This window comes from Gadus morhua, chromosome 20 (genome assembly GCF_902167405.1).
Source record: "Gadus morhua chromosome 20, gadMor3.0, whole genome shotgun sequence".
Taxonomy (NCBI): Eukaryota; Metazoa; Chordata; class Actinopteri; order Gadiformes; family Gadidae; genus Gadus; species Gadus morhua.
Window position 1 is genome coordinate 2,467,618 of NC_044067.1, and position 21,062 is coordinate 2,488,679.

Sequence of the window (21,062 nt, forward strand, 5' to 3'; positions counted from 1 at the left end):
ATGACGGTGTGAACAGAAGACGCAAAAGTGGCGTTGCGTCTTCACTTTTTATTCCGCGATTGGACGAGCGTTTTAGGGAGGAAATCTGCGTGCATACGGTGACGCAAAAGTGTGTGGAATTCGATTGGGTATGCATGCCAGGCGGTGCTGTGTTAGACTATCACACAACACCGCCATGTCTGAGCGCATGCGTAGAATCTTCCTTCTCTTATCCGTGCCGCAAAAAACAAAAAGATCCTTCTCTGTTCAGTAATACTATCTGTAAATATCCTGTACATTTCGTGGAAATACTCCTGTATGCTTGTTAGAGCTGCCAGAGCAGCTTGAAGGTCCGACGCATGGAAATAATCGGACGTTTGTTTATTTCCTTGTACTGGGACGTAAACGCGTACGCGACGTGAGCAGATCTGAGCAGTGTTTTGCGTCTTGGCAGTTTAGACGGAAACGCTACGGCGGAGCGTTTTCAACTTTTACACTCTGGAGGGGGGTTTCAGATTCATGCGTTTTCATGCCCCAAAAACGCCGTCACCGTCTAAACGAAAGGCACTTCCGATAAAATATTTCGTTGTTTTCACCCGCAAGCGTCCTCGTGTAAACGGGGCCTTAGACACGTTCCAAAGGGACTACCAAAAACGCTAATAATCCTATCACTTAGTGACAACCAAATATATTACATTTCTGAAGAGGACTTTAAAGAGCTCCATTACTTAAACGTACTTAGCATACATGGAAACGGCCAAAGATGTGAAAATGCTGCATATCCCTTTGTACCTTGCCCCAATATTTCTCTTGGAATCCACACTAAGGCGTTAACTAACCTTAACCAACTAAAGACATTACACTTAGCAAGCAACTCACTCTAATTCCACCATATTCAAAGATCTCCCACAGTTGCAAAACATATTCCTATCCGAGAACATACTGTATCCCGTTTCAGTAAGTACGCCTAACCAACCTGGCCAGGGAGGAAATTTGAAAGCCAACCTGATTTCTTCACCACACCTGATGGCCCACTCGTTTATATTCTGGTAGCACTTTGGCTAATCCAGAGTGTATAAAAGAAGGGCGTGTGCTGAGTTTTAGCTCAAATAATCTTTTCTTCATTACTCCGGAGCAATTTGAAGGCTATGATAATATCTCATGCTTTAACCTTTCAAGAAATGGCTTTTCATCTGAGTTAAATGGGACAGAATTTGAGTCGTTGCAAAATCTGACATATCTGGATCTGTCATCTAATAAGATTGACTTGGCCTACAGCAATGCATTCCAAGGATTACAGAAGCTAAAGGTATTGGACATCAGTTTCAACGAACACTACTTTAAAGCCTATGGGATCACACAAAATTAAAATTTTGTTAAAAATCAGACTGTTCCTGAGATATTAAATGTGACCAATAATTGTATTCATACTTTTAAGGTGCCATGGCATGAAAATCTCACTTTGAGGTTTTCTAACATAAATATGAGTTCCCCTAGCCTGCCCATGGTCCCCCAGTGGCTAAAACTTGCTTTCGGTGTAAAACGAGCACTAGGTGTTCTGCTCGCCTTTGAAATAATTGGAGGCTCCAGCGCGCTGATTTGGAATGTGGTTGCCTATGTCGTCACACTGCAGTAAGCTCCTCCCCTAACTCCGCCTGGCCCGCCCGGAGACTTGGCCCCGCCAATGAGACACGACCGTGCGAGTGGGGGGCATCTCAGCCATGGTTGAGAATGAATTGGGGGAAAGGAACTTTGGCTTTGACTCGCTGAAGTACATGAACTGCGACTTGCCGCCGGTTGCCGCGAGGCACCACCACCGTGAAGCACCACCGCCCGGCAGCGGGCAGCCGGCAGCAGGCAGTGCGCGGTTCAGTCTACTTCAGATTGATGTGAAAGTAGAAGAACCAGATACGTCGCAGAACCCAACAAAGTCGTTTGTGATTCACAATATCGTCTGGAGGCGCACACAGCTTTTGGCCGTGATAATATGTATTATATGATATAGATATCTATGTATTGTATGATATTATTTAGATATAGAGCTGACGCAAGTGTTGTACACTTCCTTGTTAGGATAACCGTTCTGCTTTTGGTGTTATGGCGCATAACACGTCAGATTCTCTTCTCTGGTATTTCTACAATGAGACTTGTAGTGGGGGTTATCTCAGCCATGGTTGATAATGAATTGGGGGAAAGGAACTTTGGCTTTGACTCCCTCAAGAACATGAACCACGACATGGAGGAGAAAGGGATTGTTGGCGGCGAATGTCTCCCACTTGAGCCACGCTTCCCAGTTGCCGAGGGACCACCGCCTAGGCGCTGCGATTCATAATATCGGCTCACACAGCTTTTGGCCGTGATAATATATATTATATGATATAGATATCTATGTAGGCTATATGATATTATTTAGATATAGAGCTTCAGGACTCCCGTGTGTTCTTGAATATTTGCAAAAGGCTGTGTGCGCCTCGCCATTGCGATACATCCACTGTACAGAGCACATGGTACCGTGGCTGTAAGCTGCTCAGGGCCACACCCCCACCCTCCTCCTTGACCCGCCTCGCTCCTCCTCCTTTGCATTATAGCTACAGACACCAAAACAGAGCATTTGGGGGAAGCTCAATGTGAGACTCGCTCGGAGTGGCTGTAACTCTGCACCACGGCTGAATTTCGGGAACGTCTTTGAATACTGTGTTAGTGGCCCACTAATACCTATATTAAAGCATCCATAAAATAGCATGTCATGGGACCTTTAACTTCACTGAACTCTATTAACACAGAGATGAGCAGTTTCTCCCTGGAGAGACTAGATTTCATAGACAACCGTTTAGATTTGCTTTGGAGAGATGGCGATACAAGGTACATTGGATATTTCAAAAACCTTTTGAATCTAAGCGTTCTTGACATCTCTGAGAACAGCCTCAACTTCATTCCCCGCAAGGTGTTCAATAACCTGCCAGATGGACAATCCGAACTATACATTAGAAAAAATATGTTCACCAAATTTTTCTGGGGAGATATAGACAAGTTGACTTTGTTGAAGATTTTAGATCTCAGTGGGAAGCGTCTCACATGAGTTCCCATGGTGCCATACTTTTGGTTTCGCCTCAGAAGCGTGCTCGCTACAGAGAGTGACAAGCAGTACAGTGACATGTTCAGGGAGACGCTGTAACGAAAGTACGGCTGAAAAGTATAAAAAAATAAAATAGAGTACATCAAATCAGCATTGTTATAAGAAATCTGCAAGGATTCTATGATTCATTGGAATTAAAACATGACCAATCTATGTACCCAAAAAAGGGAAGTTAAAAAAAACTTCCTTCCGCAATTTTTTAATGCTTCAATTTCGATGAAGCTGCTGCAGTCTTATTTAGTGTATTCACTTCACCCACAAGAGAATACAGCTATTATCCAGTGCTATAGAATTGACGACTTTTAACAAATTATATTTCGGGTCCACCACATTCACAATGGTGAGTTATTGAAACATTCATTGAAAAAATGTTATTCAACCATGAATTAAAGTTATAATTAAGAGCATTGGGGAAATTTTTCCATTCTTTTTTATTTGTATTTTTGATCATACTATAGTAATAATTGTATCAATATTGTGCTTTGTATAGACAAAAGAAGGCATCATTAATTATTTTCAAAGATTTGTATTGCCTGAATACACCATATTGAGTATGTGTGTGCATGCGTCAGTGCGTGCATGCATGTGTGTAACCCGTATAATATTTTGCTGAAAATGATGATACATTTCTTCAACTGAATAATTCTTCTGCTATGTTATCTACAGAATACGCCCATCTATTGGCCTTACCTTGTGGGTAGACTTCTTCTGTTCTTACATCAAGGGAGTCATACTGCCATGTACCAACACAGTACAAATTGGATGTCCCGGCAGTTTCCATGTGATGTCAATGGACTAGTGTTTGACTGTGGGGCAAAAAATCTTCAAAAAGTACCTGACGGGATAACCAGCAATGCCACTGTAGTCATTTTATCAAAAAACAATCTTCAGCAAATACCAGGGAGTGCATTTTCTCATCTGAAAGATCTCACTGAACTCAATCTTAACAACGCAAATATGCTTGGCCTGCAGAACGCCAACATCAATAAGTATGCTTTCAAAAATCTAACTAAGCTGCTATTGTTGGATTTAGGTAACAATCGTCTGACTTATATCCCCGGAAATCTTCCTCACAGTCTGACAACGATTTGGCTAAACAATAACCGCATCCTGGTGCTAAACAATAACAGCTTTTCTGGTATAAGAAATGTGAAAAATCTATTCCTGCAAAGAAACTGCTATTTGGGCAATAATTGCTCCAAGCAATTGAACATTTCAGATAACACTTTTGCAGTTTTGACGAAGCTCGAGTTTCTGGACCTTTCCCTCAACAATTTAACACACGTTCCAAAGGGACTACCAACAACGCTAACCGAACTGACAATAAGTGACAACCAAATATATTACATTTCTGAAGAGGACTTTAAAGAGCTCCATCACTTAAACGTACTGAGCATACATGGAAACTGCCAAAGATGTGAAAATGCTGCATATCACTGTATAGCTTGCCCCAATATTTCTCTTGGAATCCATCCCAAGGCGTTTACTAACCTTAACCAACTAAAGACATTGCACTTAGCAGGCAACTCCCTGACAGAACTTAATGATTTTTGGTTTGAAAATCTCAATCAACTGACAAGACTCTTGCTATCATTCAATCTTTTAGAAAATGCCATTCAGGGTGAACTGAAGTGTTTTAGTAGTCTTTCAAAATTAGCACATTTAGATCTGTCGTTCAACTTTAGACTTAAAAAATACCCAAAGACCGTTCAGCTGTCAAATGCTTTTTCAAAGCTTAGGTCGCTTCGAGTATTGCACTTGGTTGGTTTAGTTTTTAGAAGAATTGAATTTGTTACTTTGAAAGCTCTTTTTTCGCTCAAACACCTTACTGTGCTAAATCTAGGGACTAACTTTATTGTTCACTGTAATTCCACCATATTCAAAGATCTCCCACAGTTGCAAAGCATATATCTATCAGAGAACAAACTGTTTCCCGTTTCAGTAAGTACGCCTAACCCAACAGGCCAGGGAGGAAATGATAAAGTCAATCTGATTTCTTCACCACAACTGATGGCCAACTCGTTAAATTTTGGTAGCACTTTGGCTAATCCAGAGTGTATCAAAGCAGGGCGTGTGCTGAGTTTTAGCTCAAATAATCTTTTCTTCATTACCCCGGAGCAATTTGAAGGCTATGATAATATCTCATGCCTTAACCTTTCAAGAAATGGGTTTTCATCTGCATTAAATGGGACAGAATTTAAGTCGTTGCCAAATCTGACATATCTGGATCTGTCATTTAATAAGATTGACTTGGCCTATAGCAATGCATTCCAGGAATTACAGAAGCTAAAGGTATTGGACATCAGTTTCAACGACCACTACTTTAAAGCCTATGGGATCACAAATAATTTAGATTTTGTTAAAAATTTACCTGTTCTTGAGATATTAAATATGAGCAATAATTGTATTCACACTTTAACTACCAAATGGTTACAGAGTGATTCATTAAAAGAGCTTCGATTTGGACACAATGAACTTGGGACTCTTTGGAAAGATGACTCGTATATAAATCTGTTTACTAATATCACTAATTTGAATATACTTGACATTTCATCCAACAACATTGTTGAAATTCCTGATAAGGTTTACGTTTTGTTACCATGGCAGCTCACAACCCTGTTCATAAATGATAATAAACTCTCTGATTTTAATTGGACTAAACTAGAACATTTCAACAACCTCCAGACCCTCGATCTAAGTCACAATGCCATAACTTATGTAAGAAGCGTTACCACCCGTTCTTTAATAACTCTGAATCTGGCTCATAATAAAATTGCACAACTGTCAAATGGATTTATAGAGGGCGCCAAAAGGCTTAAAACCCTCCTGCTGAACCACAACGAGTTGACAGTTATCAACCAGACCAACTTCTTAACGAGACCTAAAAACCTTACAACGTTGTCTTTACATAGAAACCCATTTCAATGCTCATGTGATGCCATGGATTTTATTCTTTGGATTGAAGGCAACAATGTCACCATCCCAAGCCTGAAAACGGATGTCTATTGCTTCGTATCCTACGGCCATCCTCAGGTGATGATTTATTTTGATTTTGACCAGTGTGTCAACAACACTCTGGCACTACTGATGTCCATTCTCACAACTACCTTCATCGTTGTCACCACGTCGATGGCAACGGTGGCACACATCTTCTACTGGGACGCCTCCTACGTCCTGCATTACCTGAAGACCAAATGGAAGGGCTATCGTTCTTCGGCCTCACAAGACAACGTGTACGACGTCTTCGTGACATATGACACCAAAGACCCCTGGGTCTCGGAGTGGGTGCTGCAGACGCTGAGGGTGAAGCTGGAGGTGGAGGGGGAGAAGGTGTTGCCCTTATGTCTAGAGGAGCGGGACTGGCCCCTCGGCGTCCCGGTGATCGACAACCTCACCCACAGCATTCGCTACAGCCGCAAGACCCTGTTTGTGCTGACAAAGGCGTATGCCAAGACGGGGGTGTTCCGCTTGGCCATGTACCTGGCCCACCAGCGGCTGCTGGATGAGAACCTGGACGTGATCGTGGTGCTGATGTTGGAGCCGGTGCTGCAGAACTCCCACTTCCTGCATCTGAGGAGGAGGCTGTGCGGGGAGAGTGTTGTGGAGTGGCCAAGGACTGCGGCCGCTGAGCCCTGGTTTTGGCAGAACCTCAGGAATGTAGTCAGGGTGGACAACCAGACGATGTACACCAGCACTTACTCTCAGTACTTCACCTGCAGCCGGGAGAGAGACTGAAGCTGCAGCTTGGACGCTTTCCTATTTTTTTCAGAATTTCTTTCATTTTAAGTTACTTAGATATACTGGTCGTTGTTGTAGGCTATTCTTGCAGTCATCTTTGTTGAGTGATGCTTTTGAACTGATTTTCTTAATGGGATGAATGCTATGATAATGTGTGTTCATAATGAACCACTTTTAACAGCCTAGTTTTAAGTCAGAGTTATCAGGCTTTGTTTTGTATTGCTGTTCTCTTGTGGTTTCAAAAGTTCCATAACATAGGGCCTCTAGATTTTTTAATTAAGGTTGGCCTGAGGCTGAACTGTTGTCATTTCAGAAAGGTTGATCAACTCTCATTAATATTTAAATAATTATATAAAGACCTCTGTAAAGAATAATAAAAAAAAATGGCCAATAGTTCCAGACACAATGGTAAATGGGATTATTTTATCAATGACCTATTTGGGTTTTCCAAGTAGACTGAATCAGAATCAAAAAGCGTTCAATCAATTATAAAAAATATCGAGTGCCCTTGAGACAAATCATTGCAAACAATTTGTTTAAAAAATTTGATATTGTTTACTTTTCTGTAGATTTGTTGAATACTTTGCATATTAGAATTGATTACCGTACTTTCCCTTTTTTGTCAGCACCCTCATTAAAAATTAAAAATTAAGAAAATACAACAGAATCTTTCTTTATTTGTCAATGAAGTTATTATGTGACCTTTAAATGACACCACAAGAGGCTCTAATAGTGAAAAAGTGTTATAATATAACCAACAAATGAATAACTTAAAGGATTTCAAACGTCCATGCTTTGTACGACCAAACATTGTTTAGCAGTACATACATTTCCCAAAGACCATACAGAATCACACACACTCTGCAAAGTCTACAGCTAAACTAAAACAGACAAACATTCGTAGGTACTCAATGGGAACATAAACACAAACACTCTTCTTTGTTTTGCATGAATAATGAAGTGAACTTTTGATCTGGCTTAGCTACCCCAAGACACACTAGCTGTGTTCGAAATCGTTCCTTATCTAGGATATGGTGCACTATTTAGAGTAGGGTTGGGCAATCGTCTACAAGCTTCCATCGTCCGATAACGCCCCCTAGCGATCGCCGATAGTCGATGCTGTCGGGGGGCAACTTTATAATAATTTTATGATATTAATTATTTATAATAATGTAAAAAAAATCAAAGTTTTTATTTTTCTATTTTTTTTCTTAAAAACGATTACATGGTCTTCCCCTTGGACCAGCGTGAGCCTCCGCTGATTTAAGTTTCGATGCGTCGGCGCTGTAATGATGACACGCTGATGACACACAGCTCGTAGCTGTGTTCGAAATCGTTCCCTATCACGGATATACTAGTGCACTATATAGGGTGCTCGCCATTTTGTAGTGTTGTTCGAATTCTCACTGGTTAATATCATGCCCTATATAGTGCACTTAAAATACCCAAAATTTGAGTGTACATATGTTCCCTATGTGTTACTCCCATATACCACAATGCAATGCGGTCGTGTTTTTCCGAGGAGAAGAAGAGGTCTCCGGCTTTCGTTTAGAAATATCCACATTTATTTGGGATTTAACAAGAAAATGTAACATTCAAAATTAATAAGAAAAACCTTGCTCAAGGAAATGTAACATTCAACATCAATACAACCTCCAGCTTTCCTCGAGACTGCCCGGTTTGTTTACGTGATCTGGGCGCATCCGTCTGCGTCACACAAATACCCGGCGCATTTACTGACGCAAATGACGTTTAGAAATGTTCAGCTTAGTGTCCGAATTCTCGTTTGTTCGTTCCCTATGTAGTGCACTATATCATGAACACTATAGGGAATAGTGAGTGAGTGAATAGGGAACGATTTCGAACACAGCTCATGTACCACAGCTGTGACCCGGAAATGGTGCAGCGGGGTGTGATGTCATTTCGCCGTGCGAGCAGACCGGTAGGTTTCGAGCCCCTCCCCTCTCCTCTCGCAGCAGTGAGTGAATACGGCAGGTCAGCGCTACATAGTATGTTTTCCACCGGTCCCAGTTATTTCAATTACAATTTGCGGGGCTTTTTAAGTTGTAAAAATAGCTACCACAGCGCTTTAAATATATATATTTTTTAAATTAATTATTAAAATATAATTATCGCCTTTTTATCGGCAACTTGAGACGATCGACGATGGAATCCATCTATCGTCGATAGTCGATAGAATCGACTATCGGCCCATCCCTAATTTAGGGTGCTCGCCATTTTGTAGTGGTCTTCAAAATCTCAGTGGTTACTTTATTCACTATATAGTAGGGGCGTAGCGATACATGTATTGAACCGAATCGGTACGGACGACACGGTTCGGTGCATGGATTTACACGGAAAATAAACGCTATCAAATTAAATAAAACTGGCGTGCGAATTAATTAATGTAATGCCAAACTAATGTTAGATCCGCGATCTTCAGGGACAACTGAGACGCCTGAAAGGGTGCAGGCAAGTTGGAGCTACTCACGCAGTCCGTTGATTGGTCGACAGAATCGCGAGGTCACAATGGTAACGTAGCTGCCGCAGCTATCGCGATCCGGTTTAACCCCCCCCCCCCTCATAAGGGTACTGTCGGCGGTGGAAACGCGAGTCTTAACTGAGCTGCGCTGAAACGCACCTTCACTTCTCCACCAAGCCGCACCGAATCGACCCACACCCTCCGGTGAAAATGCGCAAATTCTGTGTACTTTGCCGTTTCATAAATAAGACATGCTGAATTTTCAAACCGTGACTTCAGTGTACCATTACACCCCTACTATATAGTGGACAATAAAATACCCAAAATTTGAGTGAACATACGATGTTCCCTGCATGTTTCTGCCGTATTCCACAATTCAATGCGGTCGTGTTTACTAAACGTCATTTACTGACGCAAATGACATTTAGGAATGTTTAGCGTAGTGTCCGATTTCTCGTTTGTTTGTTCCCTATATAGTTCACTATATCATAAACACTGTATAGGGAATATTGAGTGAGTGAATAGGGAACGATTTCAAACACGGCCACTGTTACTGTCACGACTCAGAACGGGAATCAATTGCAGATCGAAAAGGATTTACTCACAAACCAGCAGTCAAATCAGATTCCAGGTACAGGCAGGGTTCGTAAACAGGCAGGCAGGCAGGCAGACAGATACCGACGGACAGTTACAGGCAAGAGATCCAAAACGGATAGGCAGAAGACTTAGGGCGCACTCACACTAGGCAAGTTTGGCTGTGTGAGTTCAGCACGATTCCCCCCTCCACACTCCCCCCGCTGGTCCGTGGTCACACTGCTCCCAAAGGCCATAGCCTTGTCACGATTGCTCCTTCATACATACGTCATCATGTCGTAATACGATATATACGTCATCAACAAGCGTAATGTCCAGCTGCGACTGAATGCTGTCGCGGTTACATTTCAAGTAAACACTCGACTTCACAATCGCACCAACGTAAACCCACTTGTGAACCGCTTGCCGCCATTGTTTAAAATGATTGTTGTGGGGAAGAAGGGCATGGACCTATAAACAAAGAAGGGTCGCGCAAGGACTACGTCATCAAGCTCACGTTGCGTATCCATGCGTGTACACGTGTCATCTTATTAGCATTTTGCCACGGCCCAGCTCTCCCAAGTGTGCCGTGGCCAAGGGGCTGTTCCGTGCTGGAATACGGATGTCGTGGTCACACTTGCCAAACGTTCTAGACTTTAGTATGCAAATGACCTCGGGCACGGGGCCGCGGCCCTAGTGTGCGTGGCCCCTTAGTCCAAAACAGGCAGGGTTCAAAACCGGGAAGAACAGTAAACTATAGCTTCTCTTTAAAGAGCTTCACGCTAGTCTCACTCACGTGGCAGTCAGGTAGCAAACAGTACATACCGTGACCATCTGACAAAGTGAACAGAAAGGACAGTGTTTAAATACTCCACAAATCAATACAAAATGAGAGACAGGTGAACAGAGAAAATGGAGGGAAACAAGCAAAGGCAGGAAGTTGCCCAAATAAGGACATGGGTGTTACTCCGGGCACATGACCAACACATGGCTACAAACATAAACAAAGTCCAGAATTTTCGCACACCAACAGGTCGGGGGAGACAAAAACAACAGTTCATACGAGAATCTGTTACTTTCACTAACAGTACGTTCACGTTGAACCGCCATGTCACACTACTGTTCCATCCACCTCTCAGCCGCTCTTGAAGAGCAGAACACATTGTGAGGCTTCTCAGGAGCGATGGACCTGGTAAGTTTCAAGCCCAGCACAACTTTCCCAGATGCAAGGTTATTTTGTTAGTCGTTTATATACTACTCAATACCCTTCCAAATACTGGTATGTGCCTGTGTTTATATTGCTGCGGGATGGGGAGGTGATTGGTGGGAGTGTTCCTTTTGTGGTTGTGGATTTTAGCGAGCCAATACTTATGCATTTAATGTCTATCAAAGCATGTAAGTGGCAGGTTCCTTTACTGTTGACAATGTACCTGGTTGTGTGCACCAGTATCAAGTGAAGCCATATTCCTCTGAAGAAGACCTGGTAATTCATCTCTGAATACCAACCCACTCTTGCCCACCCACCATCTTCCACCTCCCCTTTCATCCAGGAGAAAGGAGGCGTCTTCATCCTGCTGTGTCTCTCCCTGCGAAGACCTGAGGCCTCTCAGTATTGACGCGACGACGACCATGTGATGGTCCCCCACAACACGTCAGCTCAGAGATCAAATCCCTTTTCCCTGCCACTCGGTCACTCGCTCACACACTCTACTTCTCCCTCCCTTCACCACTACAAATGTCTTGCGATATTGATATCCACCTTCCCCACTGGAAGAGATGTTTAATCTCAATGATTAGTATTTTCAACTTACCAATCGTAGTTGCCTTGCATTTTAAAATGTCAATGCACTTTTCAGCCCTGAATAACAGTAAAAGCTAATTAATAATTGATTTGCATGCATAGTATACTACACTTTCCATTGAATAATTACCCCCGTTACCATAAACGGACAAATTTTATAATGTTGCTCACGCTTCGTGCCCACTGCACCGTCAGTCAACGGACGTGGGAAGGCGTGGCTGACGGATGGGGAGTAGTCTTTGCAGAGGCATCCGTCAGCCAATCAAATCGCTTTGCCGGGCTCTTCCCGCTTCTTCCTGCTTTTTGCGATGCAAGATGACCCGCTTTCCCACTTTCCAGAATCGTCAGAGCCCGAGTCGCGTCACAGTGCTTAAATTTGCATACGCGATCTGATTGGATGACGGATCCGTCGCTGCCGAAAAAGTTGAACATTTTTCAACTTTTTGACGGAGCCGAAGGCTCCAAAGGAACGGACGGATCCACAATGCATTGCGCGTCCGTCCCCATTCAAAGTCAATGGGGATCAGTCAACGGACGGAGGTAGTGGGCACGAGGCGTCACACACTAGCTGCTTTCAGACAGACGTATAAGTCAAGAATATCTCCTGATGAGCCGCATGTGTGAACAGCATATTCTGACATTTGAATTACACCTGAACATCTCCTGAATAAAACTACCCCTGAGGTAGCATTTTCTCCGTAGGAAATGTACCTTATATGTGAATGAGGAGTAGAAAGTCTGTATTTCTCACACCACTTCAGTGGTCTGCGAAATAGGGTTAGCCCTAACCCTAACCCTCAGTTGATAGCGCTTCTGCATGTCATTGAGCAGCCCCCTAAATGATAATCAGCCTGCTGCATTTTGTTCGCTGGTTCGATGGTTAAAAGATATTTAAATGTTGGTGAACGATTTGTGGTGAACGAATGTTATACGTTGTAACATTATAGGCAAAATGTTATTATATTATGCGCTCAGAAATGTGTTAAATTATTGACCGGGGTTTCCACATTATTGCTGTTGGTTTAAATAAAACTAGAGGTTGAGCGCCGCAATGTGCGTGCGAAAACTCTAGTTACAATAGTAGCCGGTCGATGAATCAATGCAGCGCCTCTTGGAGAATGGATTGATGGGCGGTCAGCACTGAAGACTCGGTCGTTTGTGTGTTGCCGGAGTAAGGGGATTGTTCCAGCCTCCTGCGGTGTTGTCCAGCATGAAGGAGAAGAACATTTAAAAGGCCCTGACTCACGTTCTCAAGACAAACCAGAACCTGGTGCCACCCGGTAAAAAGGTACGGTGGCCTCTACACCTCCCTCCGTCTCTCCCTCCCACTCTCTCTTCTGTTCCCTCTCCCCGCCTCCCTTCCTTTTTTACCGTTACAGACAGAAGGCCCTTGACTACCATATATTGGGGCGCTGGGTCAATGCTTTCTTAGTTTCCTGTTGTGTCATGAACATCCCTCTTCAAATCCATCTTAGTGGCAAGTGTCTGTCCCAACACCTTAGTTTGAGGTCCACGTTTAGAGTAGGGATGCACCGATCCGATATTTGTATCGGTATCGGTACCGATATTGAAGACATTTCTAGATCGGGTATCGGTGACAAATGGGCCGATCCATATTTAAAAAAAAAATAATATTTTTTTTTTTTTCTTTTTTTTTTACGTTTATGTACATACTTGAATCCTATTCCTACTACCTTGCTGCTTTGATAATTTAATTTCCCATTAAAATGTTCTCACGGGATTAATAAAAGGGTATCTATCTATCTATTGGCTGATCTATTCAGTTTCTATGCTGTGCGCTGTGAGTGATGTCATAAACAAGCAACACGCCGTGCGGAGCCTACAGTAATTGCAAAATGGAGTGAGCAAAAGGATCTGCTATCTGGAGCTATTTCACTTTACCTAAGCCAGCAAGCTCCACGGCTACATGCCACATATGCAAAGTAAATGTCCCGAGGGGTGGTACTAAACCTTCTAGCTTTAATACCACAAACCTTATAAAGCACGTCCAAAAATTCAAGTCTCATGATCCCAGTCTTTTCCCCTCAATGAAACTTACAGTTTGTAGCCATAATTTCACGCTGTTTTTCTATATCGGTATCGGATCGGTATCGGCCGATACTAAACCTCAGATATCGGTATCGGTATCGGAGGTGAAAAAAGCGGATCGTGCATCCCTAGTTTAGAGCCTGAATAAAAGATAGCGAAACCAGACACTGAGCTGCATTGAGACTGACCCGTCCGTATTTACAGCGAGGCGAGAAGCACACGGAGATGACCCTTCTGGTGGGACCGCGCTACGGCATCAGCCACGTCATCAACCCAAAGACCAACCTGGTGGCTCTACTGGCTGACTTCAGCCACGTCAACCGCATCGAGATGTATGCCGAGGACGAGAAGATGGTGCGGGTTGAGCTCCATGTTCTGGACGTGAGGGTGAACAGATCGTTTAGTGTCCGGTCCGTCTAGACCGGCGCCTCTGCTAGGGTTAGGGATTAGATTCCCTACTCAGTGGAAGAATGTCCTCGCTTGTGTAAGTCCGAGATGCTTTGGATAAAAGCATCCCCTGTGTGACGTTGCTAATTCGCTTTTCCCATGAAATGTGGAAACAGATGCTACCCCTGTTATATACTCTGAGTTGATCTGCAGCACTATATTGAGCTCTTAGTGGGAAGCTGCCTTAGCAGTCATTATCAACTCATTCCGGCCCTGCATCAATTGTGTGCTCATTGTGTGCGGCTTATCTCTCTCCACCACAGCTAATAAATCTGTTAATGGAGACAGTTGATTCCATGAATCTGGCCTGTCTGACCGCCGGCTATTACCGCTTACTGGTGGACTCCCGTCAGTCTATCTTCAATGTGGCACGGAGCGGCGCAGAGAACGCGGAAGCGAGTAAGTTTCAAACTCGACACGAGTGACAACATCTCCCTACATCACAGCATAATGTGAGAAATGAAAAGGTTGTTTCTAATCGTCCCGCTTCTCCTTTCCAGGTCACGAGGCGAGAGTGAAGCAGAACTACCGGCGATCGAGCGGACCTACGGCTAAAACTGCACAACCAGGCTCATTCAATCTGCCCCCCTAATCATCCCCGTGTATAATTGGCTTATTAACTCATTCCCTCACTCTCCACCTCAAGCTGGTGTGTGGTGAGCATTCTGGCGCTGATTGGCTGCCGTGCATGACCCAAGTGGGTGATACACACTGGTGGTGGTGAGTGAGGTTCCCCCCCCTTCACTGTAAGCACTTTGAGTTTCCAGAAAAAAAGCGCTATATAAATTCAATGAATTATTATTAAATAATAATAATTCATTCGATTAATATAGCGCTTTTCAATGACCCTGTGAAAAAGAGTTTTCTTGACGAACATGGTTGTTGTTAAAAAGCATATTTTTACTTAAAACAAGTAATAGCACAGTCGATTCACTTGCACCACTCGAACCTCCCTCCAGTCCAGAACTCTAGCCCTCTTAAGGAGCCCCAGAATGGGTGTGGCTAAAATGAGCCACTGCTGCAGACTATTACAGGGCTAACGGGGACAGGGACACGTGAATCTTTTAAAACATGTTAATACAGTGTTAATACAGTGAAGATGCCATTCACATCTTCACAGACCAAAATACGCTTACAGTGAAGGGGGGGACCTAACTCACCACCACCAGTGACACAACTCTTGCTATCATTCAATCTTTTACAAAATGCCATTCAGGGTGAACTGAAGTGTTTTAGTAGTCTTTCAAAATTACAACATTTAGAACTTTCGTGCAATTCTGGAAACAACACAAACCCAAAGACCCTTCACCTGTCAAACGGTTTTTCAAAGCTTGTTTCACTTAAGCCGCGTTTACATGGACACATCTATGCCGCATAGATTTTTTATGCGGCATAGAAAATGGTCATGTATACACCTCATTCGGAATACAATTATCTGTTCGGCATAGATTCTATGCCGAATAGAATAGGTGGTTTAGTCCGTTTTAAATCGCCATGTATACACTTATTCCGCATAGATTGGGGTTTAACTTAGAGCAGCCGCAGTAGTTCACTGAGCTCCGTCGGTACTTTTAAGCACACCGAACTTCACCGCTGTCAAGGAAAGTGGATTTATTGCCTGATTCACGTCTTTGTTAACACCCCGTAAAAGTAGTCTGGTAAGCGTGTCCGGTTGCTAAGCGACGGGACATGGGTGTTTATTAATGAGGTGTCCGCGCGCGTCCGAGATAACTGTAAATGAGTAGGCTACTACTAGTACTTTTGCAGGCTGAACGTTAAAATACTTCTTAACTTAGAGAGATGGCAGCTGCAGTAGTGCGCAATTGGACCTTCGAGGATTCCTGGTCACTAAATTCCCGTAAGACCACTCTCTCCCACCAGTCTTGGCTGCGGACTCGCATCCAAATTCCTCTTGTTTGCGGCGGAGCGTAGGGTAAATATAAAGATCTGACGAGAAATTGACGTTGCTGCGCTGTCATCCTCCTTCTTAATTGAAGGAGCAGGCAGAGGAAAGCTCTCTCCTGCTGTGCTTTCATTAAAATCAAATTTAAAATCCCCGATAGTGATAAGACATCCATTATGTCGCCGCCGGTCCAGAGACGTGTCAGGTGTGCGCGAGAGACATAACGGACACTTTTGTTACTGCCATGTATACAGTACATTCGGAACACATTTTAGGAACAGATCTATGCCGCATAGAAATCTATGCGGCATAGATCTGCCATGTAAACGCGGCTTTAGAGTATTGAACTTGGCTGGTTTAGTTTTTAGAGAAATAGAATTTGATACTTTGAACCCTTTTGTTTCCCTCAAAAACCTTGTTGTGCTAAATCTAGGGACTAACTTTATTGTTCACTCTAATTCCACCATATTCAAAGAACTCCCAATGTTGAACGGCATATTCCTATCAGAGAACAAACTGTAAATGGAAAAGCCAACCTGATTTCATCACCACACCTGATGTACAACAGGTACGATCCTGGTAGAAATTTGGCTAATCAAGAGTGTATGAATGCACGTCGTGTGCTGAGTTTTAGCTCAAATAATCTTTTATTCGTTACTCCGGAGCAATTTGAAGGTTATTGACCTGACCCACTTTTGAGCCACTTGTCTCTACATGGTCAGGCTGTCCTTAAACACCGGCAGTAACGGGCTGGTTGTTAAGGAAGCTGGACTACTTCTTCCTAGGGCTGGCCCGAATGCCATTTTTCAGGCTTCGAATACTCGTTGGTTTTTCCGAGCGAATATTTGAATGCTCGTTCCAGAAAAAAACACCATCAAAAACAACATTAATAATCCCTATATACTCCCTGGAATCGATTTTGACAGTATCTGCATATTTTGTTGAAGATTTAATAGCTTTTGAACGTTAATTAGTAGGCCTAAGTAGGTTGAAGTTCCTTAGTTTTTCCCCGTAAAAGCGAACAACTGTTGCTCCGTTCCAAATCAGCTGTTCTCTGCCATCTCAGCCCTTACGGGAGCTTTTCAATTCATACTGGAACGTGCATCTTTTCAGGGAATTTGTACAATAAATCCATAACAAATACCAAATGTTGATTGTCTTATGTGTCCATATTACATCCATTATATTGACCGGGTATTCCCAAGACGCTCACTCTCTGCAGCAAGCCAGTCACAGTTGATTGGCACGGCGCTGTACAGCGAATGTAAACAAACAACTAAGCTAAGGTTTTAAGTATTACTTTTCCTCCGGAGATCCAGCTAATGTTGTGTTATAAAGTAAAGGGAAACAAGATATCTATTCTTCCTCCACCTCTCACGCTTCTCTGCTTGGTGCCGCTGACGCTTAGTTTGCCTCCCTCGCTCTGGTAACATCACGTACGTGAAAAAAAAAAAAAAACGAAGCTCCGAATACTGATTTAAGCTTCGAATACTAATTTTCCGAACGAGTATTCGAATATTCGAATAATTCGGGCCAGCCCTACTTCTTCCTTGAACCAATTTTTGGTTCAAGGGCCGCGAATGTGTATTGACATTTAGAGGCAAGGAAGAGAAGCTGCGCTCTGAATACTAGACCCCGAATATAAGACAACACAACTTTTTCTGACCTATTTCGAGGGGAAAAAAGGCTGTCTTATATTTGGACCAATGCGGTACTTTAAAGCCGATGTGGTCGCACATAATGTTATGGAACAGGACGTGGGGACCCAAGTGCTGAACACAGGAAGGCAGAGACGGAGTACAGGGAACGGGATTTATTGGTAGGCAGGCGGGTAGTCAGGCAGGCAGGGTTCAAGTAACAGGCAGGCAGTCAGGCAGGCAAGGACTCGACGACAGGCGGGTAGTCAGGCAGGGTTTCGTTGGCAGGGGGAGAACCAGAGAGGAGGAGAGATGGTTACCAAGGGGTCAGGCTAGAGACAGATATTCAAGAATGCTGGTAGGACTGAAACTAACTGGGTAGACGTAACGAAGAACTGGCGCCGGCTGATGGGAGATTCCCGGCTGAAGTAGGGAATGGTGATTGGTGATTGTAGACTGGTGTGTCAGGAAAAGGACCACTGACGTCATGTAGCCACTAGATAGAGGTAGTGGACCGCGTAGCAGGACGCGGCGTGACACATAATTTAGATTTTGTTAAAAATCTGCCTGTTCTTGAGACATTAAATATGAGCAATAATTGTATTCATACTTTAACTACGAAAAGGTTACAGAGTGATTCATTAAATGAGCTTATTTAACAATACTAGACATTTCTTCCAACAACATTGCTGCAATTCCTGATAAGGTTTACGATTCGTTACCACGGAATCTCAGACATGTTTATAAATCACAACAAACTCTCAGATTTGAATTGGATTAAACTAGAAGATTTCCACAACCTCAAGACCCGCGATCAAAATTGCACGACTCTCAAATGGATTTTTAGAGGGCGCCCTACAACCCCCTCACTGAACAACAACAAGCTGACTGTTTTCAACCAGACTACCTCCTTAACAAAACCTAAACACCACCTTACAACGTTGTCTTAACATGGGAACTCATTTCAATGCTCATGTGATGCACTGGATTTTATTCTTTGGATTGAAGACAACAATGTCACCACGGATGTCGACTACTTCTTGTCCTTCGGCCATCCTCAGGTGATGATTTATTTTGAGTTTGACCAGTGTGTCAACAACACTCTGGCACTACTAATCTCCATTCTCACGACTACCTTCATCGTTGTCACCACGTCGATGGCAACGGTGGCACACATCTTCTACTGGGACACCTCCTACGTCCTGCATTACCTGAAGGCCAAATTGAAGGGCTATCGTTCTTCAGCCTCACAAGACAACGTGTACAAGGTCTTCATTACCTATGACACCAAAGACCCCTGGGTCTCAGAAAGGGTGCTGGAGACGCTGAGGGTGAAGCTGGAGGTCGAGGGGGAGAAGGCGTTTCCCTTGTCTCTGGAGGAGCGGGACTGGCCCCTCGGCGTCCCGGCAATCGACAACCTCACCCAGAGCATTCGCTACAGCATTAAGACCCTGTTTGTGCGGACCAAGGCGTACGCTAAGTAATGCTGGGTCGTCTTTGCAAAATGGAGATGACTTTCCATTCTAGCACCACGGCAATTCACCAGCACCTGAAGAGGCGCCACCCGGTAGCAGCTGCAGATGACCGAGCACCGTAGAATTCTAAGAATGCATTACTTGCAGCACTTTTATTTTGGAATTTAAAGGCAATAAACATGTATTGAAATGTTAAGGAATTCATAATTTTTTCATTCAGATATGTAAATGCACATGTATAAATTGCTATTAGTCAATTAATGGGGAGATAATCGATAATCGAAATCGAATCGGACTGAAAAAATAATCGCTAGATTAATCGTTTAAAAAATAATCGTTTATCCCAGCCCTAACGCTAAGGCAGGGGTGTTCCGCTTGGCCATGTACCTGGCCCACCAGTGGCTGCTGGATGAGAACCTCGACGTGATCGTGGTGCTGATGTTGGAGCCTGTCCTGCAGAACTCCCACTTCCTGCGTCTGAGGAGGAGGCTGTGCGGGGAGAGTGTTTTGGAGTGGCCCAGGACTGCGGCCGCTGAGCCCTGGTTTTGGCAGAACCTCAGGAATGTAGTCAGGGTGGACAACCAGACGATGTACACCAGCACTTACTCTAAGTACTTCACCTGCAGCCGGGAGAGAGACTGAAGCTGCAGCTTGGACGCTTTCCTCTTTTTCTGAATTACTTTTATGTTAAGTGACTTAAATTTACTGGTCGTTGTTATGTAGGCTATTTTTGTAGTTATCTTTGTTGAGTGATGCTTTTGAACTGATCTTCTTTATGGGTTGAATGTTTTAACAGCTTAGTTTTATGTCAGTGTTATCAGGCTTTGTTTTGTATGGCTGTTGTCTTGTGGTTTCAAAAGTTCCATAATATTGGGCCTCTAAAATTTAAATTAAGGTTGGCCTGCGGCTGAACCGTTTCGGAAAGGTTGGTCAACTCTCAATACCATATAAATAATTATATAAAGACTTCTGTAAAGAATATAAGTAAAAAATGGCGAATAGTTCCCGACACCAATGCTAAATGTGATTATTTTATCAATGACCTTTGGTGGCTTTCCATGTAGACGGTGAAATATTTGATGAGTTTATTAAATAAAAAGTACTCAATCAATTATAAAAAATATCGAGAGATCTTGAGGCAAATCATTGCAAACAATGTTTAAAAATTTCTGTATGTTTCTGTAGATTTGATGAGAACTTTGTATATTATCAATGAGTACCTTCCCATTTTTGTCAGCAACCTCATTAAACATTTAAATTAAAGAAAATACCACAGAATCTTTCATTCTTTGTCAATTAAGTTATGTATTTGATGTATTGTCGTTATTGCTGTAATTATTTTAAGTGCTGAAGTTAAGATTTCCTCTTATCCCATATGTTTCATTTTTTTGTATTTTAATTACACCACAAGAGGCTCTAATAGTGAAAACAAACTGTTGTCAATAACCAAAAAATTAATAACTTAAAGGAGACATATTATGGTGTTTTCCCAACAAGATAACATAGTATTTGAAATCCAGAAAACATGTTTTTGAAGCTGCTGCTGTAAATAGCTTTTAGGAAAAAGAATCTCGCCTACCACTATTCCCCTCCGTTTCAGTCCCTTCAGAATGCGCTGTTTCTGGTGTCTGTAGCTTTAATGCAAATGAGCTGCTGCCCATTGACCAATGAGCTGTCAGACTGAACCACAGCATGGAGGAGAAGGGATTGTTGCCGTTTACGGACTCCTGGAACTAGAGGTCGACCGATATATCGGTCGGCCGATGTATCGGGCCGATATTTGTCATTTTTTAATTTATCGGCATCGGCCGATATCTGTGTTTAGTAGTGCCGATTTATAGT

General features: G+C 43.1%; 3 protein-coding genes across 3 annotated transcripts; all 3 read left to right on the top strand.

The window, feature by feature from the left end:
- Positions 1-726: 726 nt before the first annotated feature.
- On the top strand, positions 727-7,506 carry LOC115533487 (toll-like receptor 8). The gene is made up of 3 exons (XM_030344029.1): positions 727-767; positions 1,159-1,281; positions 4,192-7,506. Exons 1-3 carry the CDS (start codon positions 727-729, stop codon positions 6,848-6,850), a joined length of 2,823 nt encoding a protein of 940 aa, XP_030199889.1. The 3' UTR covers positions 6,851-7,506.
- Positions 7,507-18,643: 11,137 nt separating this feature from the next.
- LOC115533275 (toll-like receptor 8) lies at positions 18,644-19,264 on the top strand. Its single transcript, XM_030343691.1, has one exon. It carries the CDS (start codon positions 18,810-18,812, stop codon positions 19,227-19,229), a length of 420 nt encoding a protein of 139 aa, XP_030199551.1. The 5' UTR covers positions 18,644-18,809; the 3' UTR covers positions 19,230-19,264.
- Positions 19,265-19,547: 283 nt separating this feature from the next.
- Positions 19,548-19,921, top strand: LOC115533276 (toll-like receptor 8). The gene has a single exon (XM_030343692.1). The coding sequence runs from the start codon at positions 19,602-19,604 to the stop codon at positions 19,860-19,862; it is 261 nt and encodes an 86-aa protein (XP_030199552.1). The 5' UTR covers positions 19,548-19,601; the 3' UTR covers positions 19,863-19,921.
- Positions 19,922-21,062: the final 1,141 nt, after the last annotated feature.